The 14,061-nt window shown below is 63.3% G+C and overlaps 3 protein-coding genes across 5 annotated transcripts in view; 2 read left to right on the top strand and 1 right to left on the bottom strand.

The window, feature by feature from the left end:
- CACNA2D2 (calcium voltage-gated channel auxiliary subunit alpha2delta 2) overlaps nucleotides 1–7,506 on the top strand; it is a 206,675-nt gene extending 199,169 nt beyond the window's left edge. For both annotated transcript variants that reach the window (XM_054076733.1, XM_054076734.1), the window contains 15 exons: nucleotides 1,295–1,392; nucleotides 1,616–1,706; nucleotides 2,253–2,315; nucleotides 2,444–2,547; nucleotides 2,633–2,731; nucleotides 2,824–2,918; nucleotides 3,174–3,221; nucleotides 3,436–3,507; nucleotides 3,675–3,827; nucleotides 3,927–3,979; nucleotides 4,086–4,141; nucleotides 4,245–4,368; nucleotides 4,976–5,085; nucleotides 5,233–5,321; nucleotides 5,844–7,506. In XM_054076733.1, the coding sequence (XP_053932708.1) occupies nucleotides 1,295–1,392; nucleotides 1,616–1,706; nucleotides 2,253–2,315; nucleotides 2,444–2,547; nucleotides 2,633–2,731; nucleotides 2,824–2,918; nucleotides 3,174–3,221; nucleotides 3,436–3,507; nucleotides 3,675–3,827; nucleotides 3,927–3,979; nucleotides 4,086–4,141; nucleotides 4,245–4,368; nucleotides 4,976–5,085; nucleotides 5,233–5,321; nucleotides 5,844–5,972 (1,384 nt within the window). In that variant the 3' untranslated portion in view covers nucleotides 5,973–7,506. The remainder of the gene's footprint in view (nucleotides 1–1,294; nucleotides 1,393–1,615; nucleotides 1,707–2,252; nucleotides 2,316–2,443; nucleotides 2,548–2,632; nucleotides 2,732–2,823; nucleotides 2,919–3,173; nucleotides 3,222–3,435; nucleotides 3,508–3,674; nucleotides 3,828–3,926; nucleotides 3,980–4,085; nucleotides 4,142–4,244; nucleotides 4,369–4,975; nucleotides 5,086–5,232; nucleotides 5,322–5,843) is intronic.
- Nucleotides 7,507–8,635: 1,129 nt separating this feature from the next.
- On the top strand, nucleotides 8,636–11,455 carry TMEM115 (transmembrane protein 115). Its single transcript, XM_009569374.2, has 2 exons — nucleotides 8,636–9,569; nucleotides 10,281–11,455. The coding sequence occupies exons 1-2, from the start codon at nucleotides 8,716–8,718 to the stop codon at nucleotides 10,477–10,479; spliced, it is 1,053 nt and encodes a 350-aa protein (XP_009567669.2). The 5' UTR covers nucleotides 8,636–8,715; the 3' UTR covers nucleotides 10,480–11,455.
- Nucleotides 11,456–11,603: 148 nt separating this feature from the next.
- On the bottom strand, nucleotides 11,604–13,847 carry LOC104066720 (transmembrane reductase CYB561D2). 2 transcript variants are annotated; one of them, XM_054076816.1, is made up of 3 exons: nucleotides 13,666–13,847; nucleotides 13,549–13,586; nucleotides 11,604–13,141 (listed from the first exon to the last, which is right to left on the bottom strand). In XM_054076816.1, exons 1-3 carry the CDS (start codon nucleotides 13,790–13,792, stop codon nucleotides 12,638–12,640), a joined length of 669 nt encoding a protein of 222 aa, XP_053932791.1. In that variant the 5' UTR covers nucleotides 13,793–13,847; the 3' UTR covers nucleotides 11,604–12,637. The 2 variants fall into 2 exon arrangements, with proteins under 2 accessions (XP_053932791.1, XP_053932792.1); XM_054076817.1 differs by having other exon boundaries at nucleotides 11,604–13,199; nucleotides 13,505–13,586.
- Nucleotides 13,848–14,061: the final 214 nt, after the last annotated feature.

The following is a 14,061-nucleotide window of genomic DNA, read 5'->3' on the forward strand; positions in this document are numbered from 1 at the left end:
TACTACTGTGATACTATGAAAGTTAAAGCAGATTATTAATAAGAAATAGGGGGAAAAAATGATATTAAAAAAATCAGCCCATAAATGCACTAAGGGAATAGACCTAGAGGTGATGATAGAGCCTGAGCCTCAAGGACTGGGTCTGCCCCCAACTGCCCCGCTCAGCCTGCAGTGATGGGCTCGGCATCCAGCCTGAGTCTCCACAGCCAGAGAGAAAAACAGGCTTTGGAAGTCAGGGTGAGCCCTTTGGTGCCCCCAGAGCGGCTCTGCGAGCCCCGTCCCTGCGGTGGGTGCCAGCCCGGGCGAGCGGGCGGCAGGGAGGAGCCCAGGGCGACTGTATGATCTGCCGTCGGCGCTGCCGGGCCGCTGGAAATTTTCAGAAACTGTATATCCCGCGTTTGCCATGGGTGTGTGAGTCCCTGTATCTGTGCGTGGCGGGGCAGAGCCGGAGGCGGCTGCTCCCCCCGCGCAAGGGGTGAGGGGCCGGGATGGGCTGGCCAGGGTGCCCTGGCTTTTTGGCCACGCCATGGGCAAGCTCCCCACCACCCTCTGCTCTGGCATTTGTCCTCTTCAGGAGGATTTTGGCAGAGGGAACGTGGGCTGGGGAGGCGCCCCAGCACTGCTGCAGCTGGGCGCTGTGGCACCCACAGTGGCGCTACTCCGTGCTGTCCGGCTCGAGCCTCGTGGTGACCCACGGGGTCACGGCTCTCCCCGACATCGGCGGGGCTGGGGCTCTGCGCGCAGGGTGGTCCCAGAGCAGAGCGTGGGTGCAGCATCCGCAGCGGTGCCCGTCTCAGAGTGGGATCCTGGCCGGTGATGCCCGTGGGCAAGCGCCCACCTCCGCTGGCCGGGCCTCACCCAGCACCAAACAATCTATGCCAGGGGTACCGAAACGGCTGCCGAACACCTGTGTGGTGATGCCAGTGCAGCCGCAGGGGCTGCCAAGGCAAACCCCCCTCCCCGAGGTGCCGCAGGGGCAGGGCAGGGTGGGCATGGTGGCACCCGCCTGGCCCCACAGGTAAGTACGGTGGCAGAGGCACCCAGTCCCACCAGTAGCCCCACCAGTATGGGGAGAGTGGAGCTCAGGGTTGCACTACTCTGGGCCAGCTAGGATCCATCAAAGCTGGCCATGGCAGAGTTGACGCTCGTGGGAGCGGTGGCACATCACCATCGTGTCCCCCAGCAAGGCTGGTGCTGGCAGAACGGCTGGCGCCTGCCCCGCCATCCCCGGGGGGAGAGCTGACCTTGCCTTTTCCATCCTCACAAACAACAAACCTTGTCCCCCAAACCCCAGAGAGTATTGCAAAGACCTCGACTTGTCGGATAACAACACCGAGTTCCTGGAAAACTTTATTGCCCTCATGGAAAAGGTGACCCCAGACTCCAAGCAGTGTGAGTAGCTGGGAACGGCTGGGACAGGCTGGGGGGGGGGATGCAGGGGATGTGGGGGGGTGGGGGGACGTGGGGCAGGGGGTGAACTGTGCCGGGGCTGGGGTCCCAGGAGCCACTGCAGAGCAGGTGCCGGTGCAGGGACCACAGTGCGGGGGAAGATGGGTGACCCCTACAGTGCTGGCCCTCACCTCTTCCTCCTCCTTCTCTCCATCTTCCTCCCAAGGCGACAACTTCCTCCTGCACAACCTGATCCTGGACACGGGCATCACGCAGCAGCTGGTGGAGCGCGTCTGGAAGGACCAGGACCTCAACACGTAGGTGGGGGCAAGGTGGCCCAGGATGGGCAGCACTGTCTGGGGACGGGGAGTGGGAGGTCAGGGGGCTGAGGTGGGCTCAGGGCACGGGACAGGGGCAAAGCAGAGCCCTGCTGGAGCCCCTCTGCCTACAAGGCCAGGCTGAGAGAGTTGGGGTTGTTCAACCTGCAGAAGAGAAGGCTCCGTGGAGACCTTAGAGCAGCTTCCAGTACTGACTTCAGGAAAGCTGGGGAGGGACTTTTTCCAAGGGTATGGAGTGAAAGGACAAGGGGGGTGGCTTTAAATTGGAAGGGGAAAGATTTAGATTGGACATCAGGAAGAAATTGTTCACGCTGAGGGTGGGGAGGCCCTGGCCCAGGTTGCCCAGAGCAGTGGGGGCTGCCCCATCCCTGGAGGGGTTCCAGGCCAGGTTGGATGGAGGTTGGAGCCCCTGATCCAGTGGGAGGTGTCCCTACCCATGGCAGGGGTGGGACTGGATGGGCTTTGAGGTCCCTTCCAACCCAAACCATTCTATGATGCCCAGCATGCCCATCCCTCTCCTTGCAGGTACAGCCTCCTGGCTGTCTTCGCAGCCACCGACGGGGGCATCACCCGCGTCTTCCCTAACAAGTGAGTGTCCAGGGGTGCACGCATTCCAGGCCCTGTGGGGTGACATGGCTGCTTCCATGGGGCCATCTCTGGTGGGTCCAGAGCCGAGTGACAGGGGCTCTGGTCCCACTGTGGCCGCTCCCCTACAGGGCTGCAGATGACTGGGAGGAGGAACCAGAGCCCTTCAATGCCAGCTTCTACCGGAGAAGCCTGGACAACAAAGGTTACATCTTCAAACCACCCTACCGAGATGGTGGGTGCTGGCTGAGGGTGGCAGGGGGTGGCACAGGCTGCCACTGGCTCCACGTGTCCTTGATGGACCTCTGTGCCCTCTGCAGACAGCTACCGGGGGCTGGACCTGGAGAACACCACCATCGGGATCCTGGTGAGCACTGCCGTGGAGCTCAGCATCGGGGGCAAGACGCTGAAGCCAGCAGGTAGGCAGGGGGCTGGGTGCCCTGCCACCAGGCTTGGGGGTCTCTGTCCCCCACCCCGAGTCGGAGCTGACACTGTCTCCCCGCTGCCCCAGTGGTGGGTGTGAAGCTGGACCTGGAGGCCTGGGCTGAGAAGTTCAAAGTGCTGGCAAGCAACCGGACAGACCGTGACCAGCTGGGCGCCCGCCGGGTAGGTGCCCTGAGGCTCCCACAGTGCTGGCACAGCATGGGGACAGGAATGGGGAAGGAGCTCTGCTACTGGGGACGTGGCTGGAGAGCACTTCCAGGACACGGTGCCCATGGTCCTCATAGTCTTGTACCTCCAGCACAGCCCTGCCTGTCACCTTGCTCAGGGCATCGTGTGTCCACTCCTGGCAGGGAGGACAGCTCTGGGGGAGAGGACAGTCCTTTTAAGCTGTCCCTCTGCCCTGGTTTTGGTTGACAGTGTGACCCCTCGACCAGCTGCGAGATGGACTGCGAGGCCAACAACAAGGTGGGTGGTGGGCAGGGGTGGCTGGAAGGGCTCCCCGTCCCCTGTCCGCGCTGTCTGCGTGAGGCTGCTCACCCTGTCCCCCCGCCACTCCTGGAGCTCGGCCAGGACACCGCACAGGTCCCCCTGCCTGACTGTCTGCCACCCCCTTGCCCTGCCTGTCCTGCCTTGCCCTGGGCACAGCCGCAGGGTGGGTGACACTGCCCTCCTTCCCCAGGACCTCATCTGCGTCCTCATCGATGACGGGGGCTTCCTGGTGCTCTCTAACCAGGAGGACCACTGGTACCAGGTGAGCGGTGCCCGCGTGGCAGCTCTGCTGGGTGTGGGACGCTGGCGGGGAGCTGAGACCTCTGATCTCGTGAGACGAGTGGCATCACACAGCCCCACTCCAGTCCCTACCCAGGGACACCCACAGCGAGGTGGTGTTTGGATGCAGATTTGGTGTTCCCATTGCAGGTGGGCAAGTTCTTCAGCGAGGTGGATGCCAACCTGATGTCTGCCCTCTACAACAACTCCTTCTACACCCGCAAGGAGTCTTATGACTTCCAGTCCGTCTGCGCCCCCGAGGCCCAGAGCAACACGGGTGCTGCGCCCCGTGGTGTCTTTGTGGTGAGCACCTGTGGGGACGGCGGCCACCAGTTCGTCTGGGAGCTTGGGGTCACCCTGCGCGGGGACCTGTTGTTTCATCACCCCCCTCTTTGCCTGCAGCCCACCATGGCCGATCTCCTGAACCTCGCCTGGTGGACATCAGCCGCAGCCTGGTAAGTGCCACCACGTCCCCTCCTTGGGGGCCGTTGCTGTCGGGCGGTGGCACCGATGTGTCCCTGGGGCTGGGGCAGCTGAGGTGGCCGTGCTCTCCTTCCCCAGGTCCTTCTTCCAGCAGTTCCTGTACGGCCTCACCTACAGCAGCTGGTTCCAGACGGGTGAGTCCCCGGGGAGCCTGGGGCTGGGGGTGGGCAGGGGACGTGGTGGGGGCGCATGGCGGGGGGTCGGTGGCCCCTGGCCCACCGCACTGTGCCGGCGCAGAGGAGGTGGCAGGGGACAGCATGGAGGCCAGGGAGACGAGCTGCATCATGAAGCAGACGCAGTACTACTTCAGCACCGTCAATGCCACCTACAACGCCATCATCGACTGCGGCAACTGCTCCAGGTGGGTCCGTGCCCACCGTCCCACCGCTGGGCAGGGTCGGGGAGAGCCCTCAGGCTGCCTTTGCGGCAGCCCCCGTGCAGCCACCTGCGTGGGGCGATGGGGGGTGCCGTGCCGCGCCCTGGGGGCTGTGGTACCCACTCATGGGGGGCAGAGAGCAACGGTGGTGTCCCCGTGGGCTGTGGGGTAACTGTGACGTTCCCAGGGCTCCTGCAAGTGGGACCAAGGCCTGAAAGTCCATTGGTGCTGCTTCTCTGGGCAAGGAGAGGGCAGGGAGAGGAGTGGGAGGGGAGATGGGGATGGGGATGGGGATGGGGATGGGGATGGGGATGGGGATGAGGTTGGGGACGGGGTGGGGTTGAGGATGAGGTTGGGGATGGAGGTGGGGATGTGTGGTGTTGGAGAAGGGTACAAGGGCAGGGATGGGGATGAGGTTGGGGATAGGGACAGCGACAGGGATGGGGACCCAGCCAGTGATGAAGCTGAGGATAGGGCCAGTGATGAAACTGCTGGCTCGGCCTCCCCTGAGCTGCCCACCAGCAGGGCTGGCACCAGGAGCCGGGCAGGGACCGGGGCACAGGGTAACCAGGGTCCCCACTGCGTCCCCCAGGCTGTTCCATGCGCAGAGGCTGGCCAACACCAACTTGCTCTTCGTGGTGGCTGACAAGCCCCTCTGCAGCCAGTGTGAGTCCGTCAAGCTGCTGCAGGCGGAGGTAAGAGGTATCCTTCGGTGGCCTGGCTGCGTCCCACCAGGATGTGGGGACAGGCAGGGAGGGCAGGAGCTGTCAGGTCCAGCAGGGGTGGGGGGAGCCGGCGCCCCATGGGCATCCACCGCCCTGTTCCTGGTGGTTTCCTTAACCTGCGAAGCCCCTCCGAGGGATCCCAACCAGTGTGAGCTGGTGGACAGGCCCCGCTATCGGAAAGGTCCCCACATCTGCTTCGACTACAATGCAACAGTACGTGGGGTGCAGGGGATGCGGGGTGGGCGGAGATGGGGGGGTCCCTCGGGGCAGTTGGGGCAGTGGGTGCCCCCTGGTTGGGGGAAGAGGAGCTGGAGGGTGACGCCTTGGGGGGAATTGGGGCAGTGGGTGCCCCTTAATGGGGGGATTGGAGCCATGGGGGTGGTCCTTGGGGGAGCAGAGCTGAGGACTGACCCCCTAAGGGGATGAGTGCACCCCCATGGGGAGAGCAGAGCCGTGGGGGGATCCTGGGCATGCAGTGTTGGGGGGCACCCCTGAGGGAGGTTTGGAGCCCTGGGAGGACCCGGGGTGGGGCTGTGGGAGCCTTGGGGAGCCCCCTGGAGAGATCAGAGCCACGGGGGTCCCTAGGACAGCAATGCCACAGGAGTCCCGGGGTGGGGGGGGTCAGTGCCATGGGGGTCGTGGGGCAGGAGGGGCGGTGGGTGCCCCTGCCAGGGTTGTGGGGTGCCGAGGCACCAACTGGGATGCCCCACAGCTCTTCTCCCTCTGCCCCCCCAGGAAGATACCTCAGACTGCGGCCGAGGAGCTTCCTTCGCCCCCTCCCTGGGGGTCCTGCTGTCCCTGCAGCTGCTGCTCCTCTACTCCAGCGCCAGCCGGCACCCGCTGCCCCCGGCCGCCTGCCTTTAGCCGCCCCAGCCGCCCCCCGCCAGCTCTCTTTTCTTTCAAGATCCATCTCCATCCCACTCCTTGGCCCCGTGGAGTGGGAGCGACGTCCCCTCTGCTGCCTCGGGGATCCCCATGAAGCCGCCCCGCGCTCCCGCAGCCAAAGAAGAGTCGGGGTGCAGGCAGGGGCTCCCTGGCAGAGCGGGGACTGAGTCGGTGCCCCTGTATCGCGCCCTCCCGGCCGCTCAGACTCGGACAGTGGCGTTGGCCCCCTCCGCCTGTGACCCCCCCATCCACCTCACCTCTTTTTTTTAGCTTGAAGATTTTAAACCAGATCTTTCTACATCGAGTTTCCAACATTTTCACCCGGAGACCGGCGGTGTTTGTGGTAAACCGTGAGGACACATGGAAAAAAACAAATAAAGGGGGGGCAAAAAGAGGGGGCAAAAAGAGAAAAGGACTTGAGTTGACGGTGCGGATTGGTGTTATCTGTTCCAGCGGGATCCCCTGGGACGCGGGGCAGACATGGCTCAGCACCCTTGCGGGCGCGGGGCTGGGCAGGGGCAGAGGCAGGAGAAGGATGGAGCCCGGGCGCTGGGCTCAGCCGCTCTCGTGCATTCTTGAGCACAGATAACGGGGTGCAAAGGAGGAAGAAGTTGGGGAGGGGAGGGGGGGGGAAATGTGTATTTTGTTTCTTTTCCGTTCTGCAGATCACTGTGAAATCCTGCCCGCCCCAGCCCTGCCCCGCCGGCCGCCCTCGCCAAAGAAACCGCGCGGGCCAGCGGGACGCGTTGCTGTCCCCACGCGGCGTGTGCCCTCGAGCAGGAGGTGCCACGTGTCCCCCAGCAGGGACACCTCGCTGCTGCCCAGCCCGGAGGTGCCGCGGGGGTCAGGGTGCCCGGCTGTGACACCCCAGGGTGCCCACCCTCCCTGCCCTGGGCACCCTCGCTCAGAGCCCACCCGTCACCCAGGGCTGGGGGAGCTCCCCCCGAGGGGGCTGGGGAGGGTGCCAGGCGTTAATTACTGCTGGGGTTAATTAATGGTCATTCTGCTTGTAGCTTTTTCAGTGTGTGTTTGGTTACTGTCTCTGGGAACCGTGTTTGAACAGATGGCTCTGTGTTACCGGGAGTGTGTGTACTTCTGTAGTCTAGTTAGGTGCTCTGCCAGAAAACCACCACTATACATACCTATAAATATATACATATATAGTCTATTTTAAGTTAAAAACTAATGAGACAAGGGGTGGCGTGGCCCTGGCTCCCCCCATCCCGCCAGGGTCGCCTCCTGCCCCGTTCCCACCTGCAAGCTTCTCTCTGCTCATTCCAAGGCATTGGGTTTTTAATTGGTTTTTTTTTTCTTTAATTTATTTTTTATTTCTTTAGGTTTTAATTTTATTATTTTTTTTTTTTGTACAGAAGAGTTGGAAAAACTTCAAAAAAAAAAAAAACGACAAAAAAGACAATTTGTAAGATATCGTGCGTGTGACTCCTTGTAAAATATTTTCAAATGGTTTATTACAGAGACTCAGTTATTAAATAATGTTCATATTTTCACTTCACAGGCGGTGGCTGCGTCATTGCCCGGGTTCACGGGCAGGGCCGGGGGGTCGGGCAGGACATCGAGGCGCCCGCGGCTGGTGGGCAGGGAAGGATGCGGGGATGGAGGCGGGGATGGAGGCAGGGATGGAGGCAGGGATGGAGGCAGAGATGGAGGCAGGGATGGAGGCAGAGATGGAGGCAGGGATGGAGGCAGGGATGGAGGGAGGGATGGATGGAGGTAGGGATGGAGGCAGGGACGTGAGCAGGGATGGAGGCAAAGATGGAGGCAGCGATGGAGGCAGGGATGGAGGGAGGGATGCAGATTCCCAGCCCCCCTTAGCCCCCCATCTCCCTGGGTCCCCCAGGACAGCGCTCTCCCCACATCCCAGTGCCCACGGCCTCCTTCCATGCCTGTGCCCTCTGGTGTTGGTGGCCTCACATCCGTGTCCCCCCTACCCTGTGGGGTCTGTGTCACTGAGTGCCACCTGTGCCAGTCCCACCCATGTCCGTGTGTCCCCCCCATGTCTGTCTGTGTGTTCCCCCTTGTGTCCATGCACACCCTCATGTCTCTCTGTCCCTCTCCATGCCCATGGGTGTCCCCCGTGTCCGTGTGCCAACCCATGGCCATGTGTCTCGCCATGCCCGTGTCCCGCCGTGTGTGCCCCCCCAGTCTGTGTGTCCCCCCTTGTTTGTGTCCCCATTCTCGTCCATCTGTGCCCCCAGTGTCCGTGTGTCCCTCCTCATGTCTATGCCTCCTGTGTCTATGTGTCCCCCTCCTTGAGCGTGTGTCTCCCTCCTTGACTGTGTGTGCCCCCCCTTGTCTATGTGTCCCTCCTCGTGTCCGTGCCCCCTCTGTCCGTGTGTCTCCCCTCGTGTCCGTGTGTCCCCTCCATGCCCGCCTCTCGCCCTCGTAGCGAGCTGGACTACAAGTCCCGGCGTGTCTTGCGGTTTGACTACAAGTCCCGGCGTGCCTGGCGGCCGGACCACACTTCCCTACGTGCCTTGCGGCCGGACCGTACTTCCCTACGTGCCTTGCGGTGGGACTACAAGTCCCTATGTGCCTTGCGACGGCCTCCGCCCCCGATTGGCCCTGCCCGCCCCGCGCATGCGCAGCGGCGCTGTTTGCGGCTGCGGCCTGGCCTGCGGCGCGGCGGGCGGGGGCCGGAGCGGGGCCCGGCGCGGGGCGGGGGGAGGCGGCGGCGGCCCCGGCCCGGCCGCGGGCGCCCAAGATGCGTCGGTACCTGCCGGTGGCCCGGCAGCATTTCCTGGCGGCGCTGGCCGGCACCAGCGTGGTGGTGAAGTCGCTGAGCGGCGCCGCGGTGCTGCTGTATCTGCTCTCGTTCGGCCTGGACACGGCGTACGGGCTCGGCGTGACCCCCGGGCTGCTGCTGCCCCCCAACTTCTGGGTGTGGACGCTGCTGACCCACGGGCTGGTGGAGCAGCGCGCCTGGGGCCTGGCGGGCAGCCTGGCCACGCTGGGGGCGGCGGGGCGGCTGCTGGAGCCGCTCTGGGGGGCGCTGGAGCTGCTGGTGTTCTTCACGGTGGTGAACGTCTCGGTGGGGCTCCTGGCGGCCTTCGCCTACTTCCTCACCTACGTGGCCTCCTTCCACCTCGCCTTCCTCTTCGCCGTCCGCGTCCACGGCGGGCTGGGCTTCCTCGGCGGTGTCCTGGTGGCGCTCAAGCAGACCATGGGGGACAGCACTGTCTTGAAAGTGCCCCAGGTCAGGATGAAGGCTGTGCCCATGCTCCTGCTCCTTCTCCTGGTTCTGCTGCGGCTCGCCGCCCTCGTCGAGAGCAACGTGCTGGCCTCGTACGGCTTCGGGGTCCTCTCCAGCTGGGTCTATCTACGTTTCTACCAGCGACACAGTCGAGGCCGCGGAGACATGTCCGACCACTTCGCCTTCGCCACTTTCTTCCCCGAGATCCTGCAGCCTGTGGTGGGTCTGGTGGCCAACGTGGTGCACAGCATCCTGGTGAAGGTGAAGGTCTGCCGCAAGACCGTCAAACGCTACGACGTGGGCGCCCCGTCATCCATCACCATCAGCCTGCCCGGGACAGACCCCCAGGATGCCGAGAGGAGAAGGTACCGCTTGCCCTGCTTCCACGGGGATCGCGTTTACGGGCAGTGAGGGTCAGAATCCAAATGAGGAGGAGTGGGGAGATTTCGTTGTTGGAGGGTGTCAAGACTGGGGGCTACCCTGCTTGCCACAGAGGTGGTTGTGAGCATTTTGAGCAGCTAGTGGGACGTTGTTCTGCTCCTCCAAAGGTGGAGAGAGGGGGAAGTGCTGAGCCGGAACGGGGAGCTGGTGGGGAAGGAGCAGGCAGGGTTTGGGGTCAGAGGTCCCTACAGAGGGGGGACAGTGGCTGCCTGGGGAGGTGCGGTCCCTGCAGCATCATCGTGGCACAGGGGAAGGCGCTGAGTCAGCCGCGGCCCTCCCGCACGCCAGGCGTTGGCCTCCCTGATTGCCGGCAGGGAAGTTTTGACAAGGCGTTGGCTCTCTGCTTCCCCTCGCTCTGTTTTGTACCTTTCTTCCCCCATTCCCGCAGCTGCCGATGTGCTGTCCGACAGCCTCTGAGCACACCACGTGGCACAGAAACTCAGTGTACAGTGTCTGTGAGTGTGAGTGGGTTTCTCTTGGGCAGTTCCAGCACTCTGGGTCATCTCCAGGTGGTTGAATCCACCCTCTAGTGCCTGGAATGAGCCAGGGACACCCCAAGGGGCAGAGCTGTTAACTCCCTCCCTCCCTGGCTGTCAGACCTGAGGTTAACCCACCCGTCTGCCCTTGCTCCACAGACAACTGGCCCTGAAAGCCCTGAACGAGCGGCTGAAGCGCGTGGAGGACCAGTCGGCCTGGCCTAGCATGGAGGACGATGAGGAGGAGACGGCGTCGAAGGCTGACAGCCCGCTGCTGCCCAACCCCAGCGCAGCTGGGAAGAGCACCAGCCAGGAGTCCAACCTTATCACCTTCCAGGATGCCCCATCCCAGCTGTGACCGGCTGACACGCCGCCCCCCTCCCTGCCCCGTCTCCGTTGGAGAGCTGCTAACACCCCTCGTGTCCTCCCCACGCAGCCGGGGTGCTCGGCGGGGAGCGGGGACTCCTGTCGCGGCAAAGGCAGGGGGGCTACCTCATTCCAATGCTTCATTGCCGCTCATGGCCAGCACCAGGCGCCCAGGATGACGCCGCTGCCGCTACCACAAGGACAGGGGTTCCTCAAGCCGCTCCCCTCGGCACAGGGCAGGCCATGGACATCAGCACTGGCAGCGAGGGCTGTTCCATGGGGGATGTGAGGCTGATTCCTGCCCCAAGGCTGCTGCACTTGCCCACGTGGGAGCAAAGCCAACAGTGCTTCCTCGCTTCTCCTCTGCACTGGGGGTTAGCCAGAGCACTCAACACTTATTTCCTCCTTTCTGAAGATAGTTTTGGTCCCTTAACCAAGGGAACAGGAAGGCTGGTGGGTTTCTTTTCCCAATCCCTGCCCTGTGGGGAGCCTCCCTCATCATGGCAGGAGCTCGCTGTGAGCGGTTTGCCAGGCCGCTGGGCAGGAGAGGGCTGCCCAGCACCAGCTCTAGGCTTTGCACCCAGGGTTTCTCTCCTCCTCCTTCTCCAGCCCCAAAGCCAGCCCTGCAAGGAGCCGGTGCCCTCAGCCGCTCCCCATTTAATCCGTTTGTCAGATTACACTAGAAGCTGGAATTAATTTTCCCTCCAGCAGCAGGTTTTCGTTCCTGCGGGTAGAATATGGGCTCCCCTTTCTCTTTCTCTCCCTCTGTGTTGATGGGGTTTTTTCTTGTTTCCGGATGGAAAGGATGCTCCCTGCGACAGCCTCCTCGCAGCTCCTGATCCCCAGGCAGTCCCCAGGACGCGGGGCGATGATTTGTGATTATTTTTTTAAAAGGACCACACGAGAAGGATTTTGTCAATGGGAAAAAACACAGACATTTCGGTATCAATAAAGAGTTCTTTGAAAGAGTCGGCTCCCGCAGCAGAGCGCAGGCAGGACACAGAGGGGCTCCAGGAGGGAACGAGCTGCTTGTCCCAGGTGCTGCCACAGGCTGGGAGAGACCCCGGGCAAGCAGGAAGAGGTGGGAAAAATGGCTGCACCCCAAAAGCCCTTCCCCGGGCACTAAACAGGGCTTGTTGCACTGTAGCTGCCTGAAACGTTTATTGAATAAAAGCTCTGGATACAGAGGAATTTCCCAGCCTGGGAGCCGCTCCCAGTTCTCCAGCCTTGCTGAGAGCAGGATATGTGCTGAGGAGGGGCTGCTGCAGCAGACAGAGCCTCGCGGTGCCGGCTGCCCTGACGGCAAGCGGGCTGGAAGGCAGGTTCTTGTGCTGGCGAGCGAGAAGGCTGCGTTCTGCCTTGCCAAGGGCTGTTTTGGAGGCCGGCTCAAAGGCTCATCCCAAGCCCTGGTTCCTCTCTGTGCTCGTGCTGTTCCCTGTGCCCCTTAGCAGGACAAAACGCCTTCACGGGCTGATGGTTTGTAACCCAGCTCCATAACTTGCTCTGTAAAATGCATCCCCATCTCCCACAAGGCTGAAGCTTTGCTGTCCCAGCCCGTGGGAAGGATTTGTGCGTGGCCAGATCTACAACTGACTGTACCGGTCTCGGGGAGCCCCCCCCGCCATGTCCCTGTGCGGAGCTGTGCTGTGGGGGTGGACACCTTGGCTGAGGCTACCCCACTTCAGCCAGGCTGAAGCCACAACTGTGCCCAAGCTGCCTTCGTGCCAGACAGGGCAGCGCGGTGCCCGAGCAGGAACTCCTTGCCCTCCTCCCCAGGAAGGCGACAGCTCCTGGCCTGCCTGCTGCAAAGCAGCCCTGGGTGGCGAGGGAAGGGAAAAGGAACAGGAATCCTGAGAGAACTCTCCCATTCCCAGCACCGAGCACCAAGATGCTGCAGGATCAGCAGCGTCACCTGTGGTGGGAAATGTCCCCACCAAGGCAGGGACGAGCCAGGCAGCTCCTGCCTGCTCGGTGTCACACACATGGTAGCCGCTCTGGGAACGAGACACTACGGATAATCCAGGACTAATGAGAAACAAGTAGGTAGAAATCTAGTTCTGAGGAGACTCTGTGTGAGCAGGAGAGCCCTGGGGGAGCGAGCCCCGGCCTCACTGGCTCACACCGAGGAAGTTCAGATCCATGCCGGGCCCTCAGTGCTGGCTCCTCTTGCGGTACAGGTAAGCGTTGCTCACCTGGTTCATGATCACCAGGCTGGTAAGCAGGGGACACAGCATGGCGAGGTACCAGGAGACACCGGTCACTGAGGCGGTGAACCACAAGGAACACATGCCCAGCATCAGGCTGGCACAGCCCAGTAGGTAGCCGACGAGCCCCGAGGTGGCGTGGTACAGCTTCAGCTTGGCCAGCGTCCAGTTCTTCATCAGCTTGGGGTAGAGCAGGAGCAGCCCCCCTGCGCACTGCGCCCCGGTGTACAGCACAGCCAGCAGCCCCGTCAGCCCATGCCAGGTGACAAAGTGCGCTTTGCCGTTCAGGTGCTTGTTGTAGGTGATGATGCCCAAGCCCAGGAGGGCACAGAGCAGGGCGAGCAGCTGCAGGGCCCAGTGCGCCCGCACTTTCACTTTGCGTGAGAAGGAACGGAGCAGCGATGTCTCCGGCGAGAATATCAGCAGAGCTTCTGTCATCAGGAATGAGAACTGGGAGACAGAGGGCAGGGGGATCGGCACCAGCCCGGGTAGAACCAGCACCGGGGCGCTAATTCTTAGGGCTCAGCCTCTCCCTTCCCGGGGCTCCGCTTCCCGGGGCTCCACCTCTCACCCTTCAGGGCTCCGCTGCCCGCGACTCAGAATCCCGGGACAGAACCGGCAGGGCTCAGCCTCCCACTTCCCAGGGCTCAGTCTCTCGGGGCTCCGCTCCCCAGGCCTCGGCCTCTCGCTTCCCAGGGCTCTGCTTCCCAGGACTCAGCATCCCGGGACAGAACCGGCAGCGAGGCTCAGCCTCCCGGGGCGGAGCCGGCAGCGGGGCTGATGCTCCCGGGGCTCCCGCCCCGCAGTGGAAGCGGAGGGGCTCGGTCCCCGCCCCCTCCCGTGCCGGTGGGACTTACCGCGAGGGCCATGAGCAGCGGGTGCCAGGAGAAGAGGCCTGCAAGGCAAGGGCAGCGCTCAGCTCGGGGCCCGCTCCCGCCCGCTCCCCCCGCTCCCGGTCCCCCCCCGGCACTCACTGGACCCGGGCCGCGCCAGCACGGCCACGGCGCTGGGGAAGCCCAGCGCCACGAGGTGGGCGGCGGCGCCGGCGGCGGCGCGGAGCGACCGGTAAAGCCGGGACTCGGTCTCGGCCGTCAGGGCCATGGCGGAGCCGGGGGGGGGCAGCGCCGCCGCCGCCGCGCCGCAAGGCCTCCGATTGGCCCTCAGCCGGTGCCAATGCTGATTGGCTGATCCGTCAAGCGTCAGGCCCCGCCTTCTGTCACTGCTGGCAACACTGACTGGCTGAGCTGCGCTGTCACTCAGCGGTAGTTCCCGCCCCCTCCGCCGGTTCCAGCTCTGATTGGCTGAGCCGCGCTAGTCCGGTGTGCCAGGCCACGCCCCCTCACGAGAAGCCAACGTTGATTGGCTGAGCC

The sequence above is a fragment of the Cuculus canorus genome, chromosome 11, assembly GCF_017976375.1.
Source record: "Cuculus canorus isolate bCucCan1 chromosome 11, bCucCan1.pri, whole genome shotgun sequence".
Lineage (NCBI taxonomy): Eukaryota > Metazoa > Chordata > Aves > Cuculiformes > Cuculidae > Cuculus > Cuculus canorus.

Excerpts from the sequence above, each read along its gene's own strand:
- LOC104066720 (XM_054076817.1), bottom strand. The coding sequence starts at position 13,792 with ATGGCCCTGACGGCCGAGACCGAGTCCCGGCTTTACCGGTCGCTCCGC. Across the intron at positions 13,587-13,665 it reads GCTGGCGCGGCCCGGGTCCA|GCCTCTTCTCCTGGCACCCG; the intron begins GTGAGTGCCGGG and ends CTTGCCTTGCAG. Across the intron at positions 13,200-13,504 it reads GGCGGGGACCGAGCCCCTCC|CGCCCCGGTGCTGGTTCTAC; the intron begins GCTTCCACTGCG and ends CCTAAGAATTAG.
- TMEM115 (XM_009569374.2), top strand. The coding sequence starts at position 8,716 with ATGCGTCGGTACCTGCCGGTGGCCCGGCAGCATTTCCTGGCGGCGCTG. Across the intron at positions 9,570-10,280 it reads CAGGATGCCGAGAGGAGAAG|ACAACTGGCCCTGAAAGCCC; the intron begins GTACCGCTTGCC and ends CTTGCTCCACAG.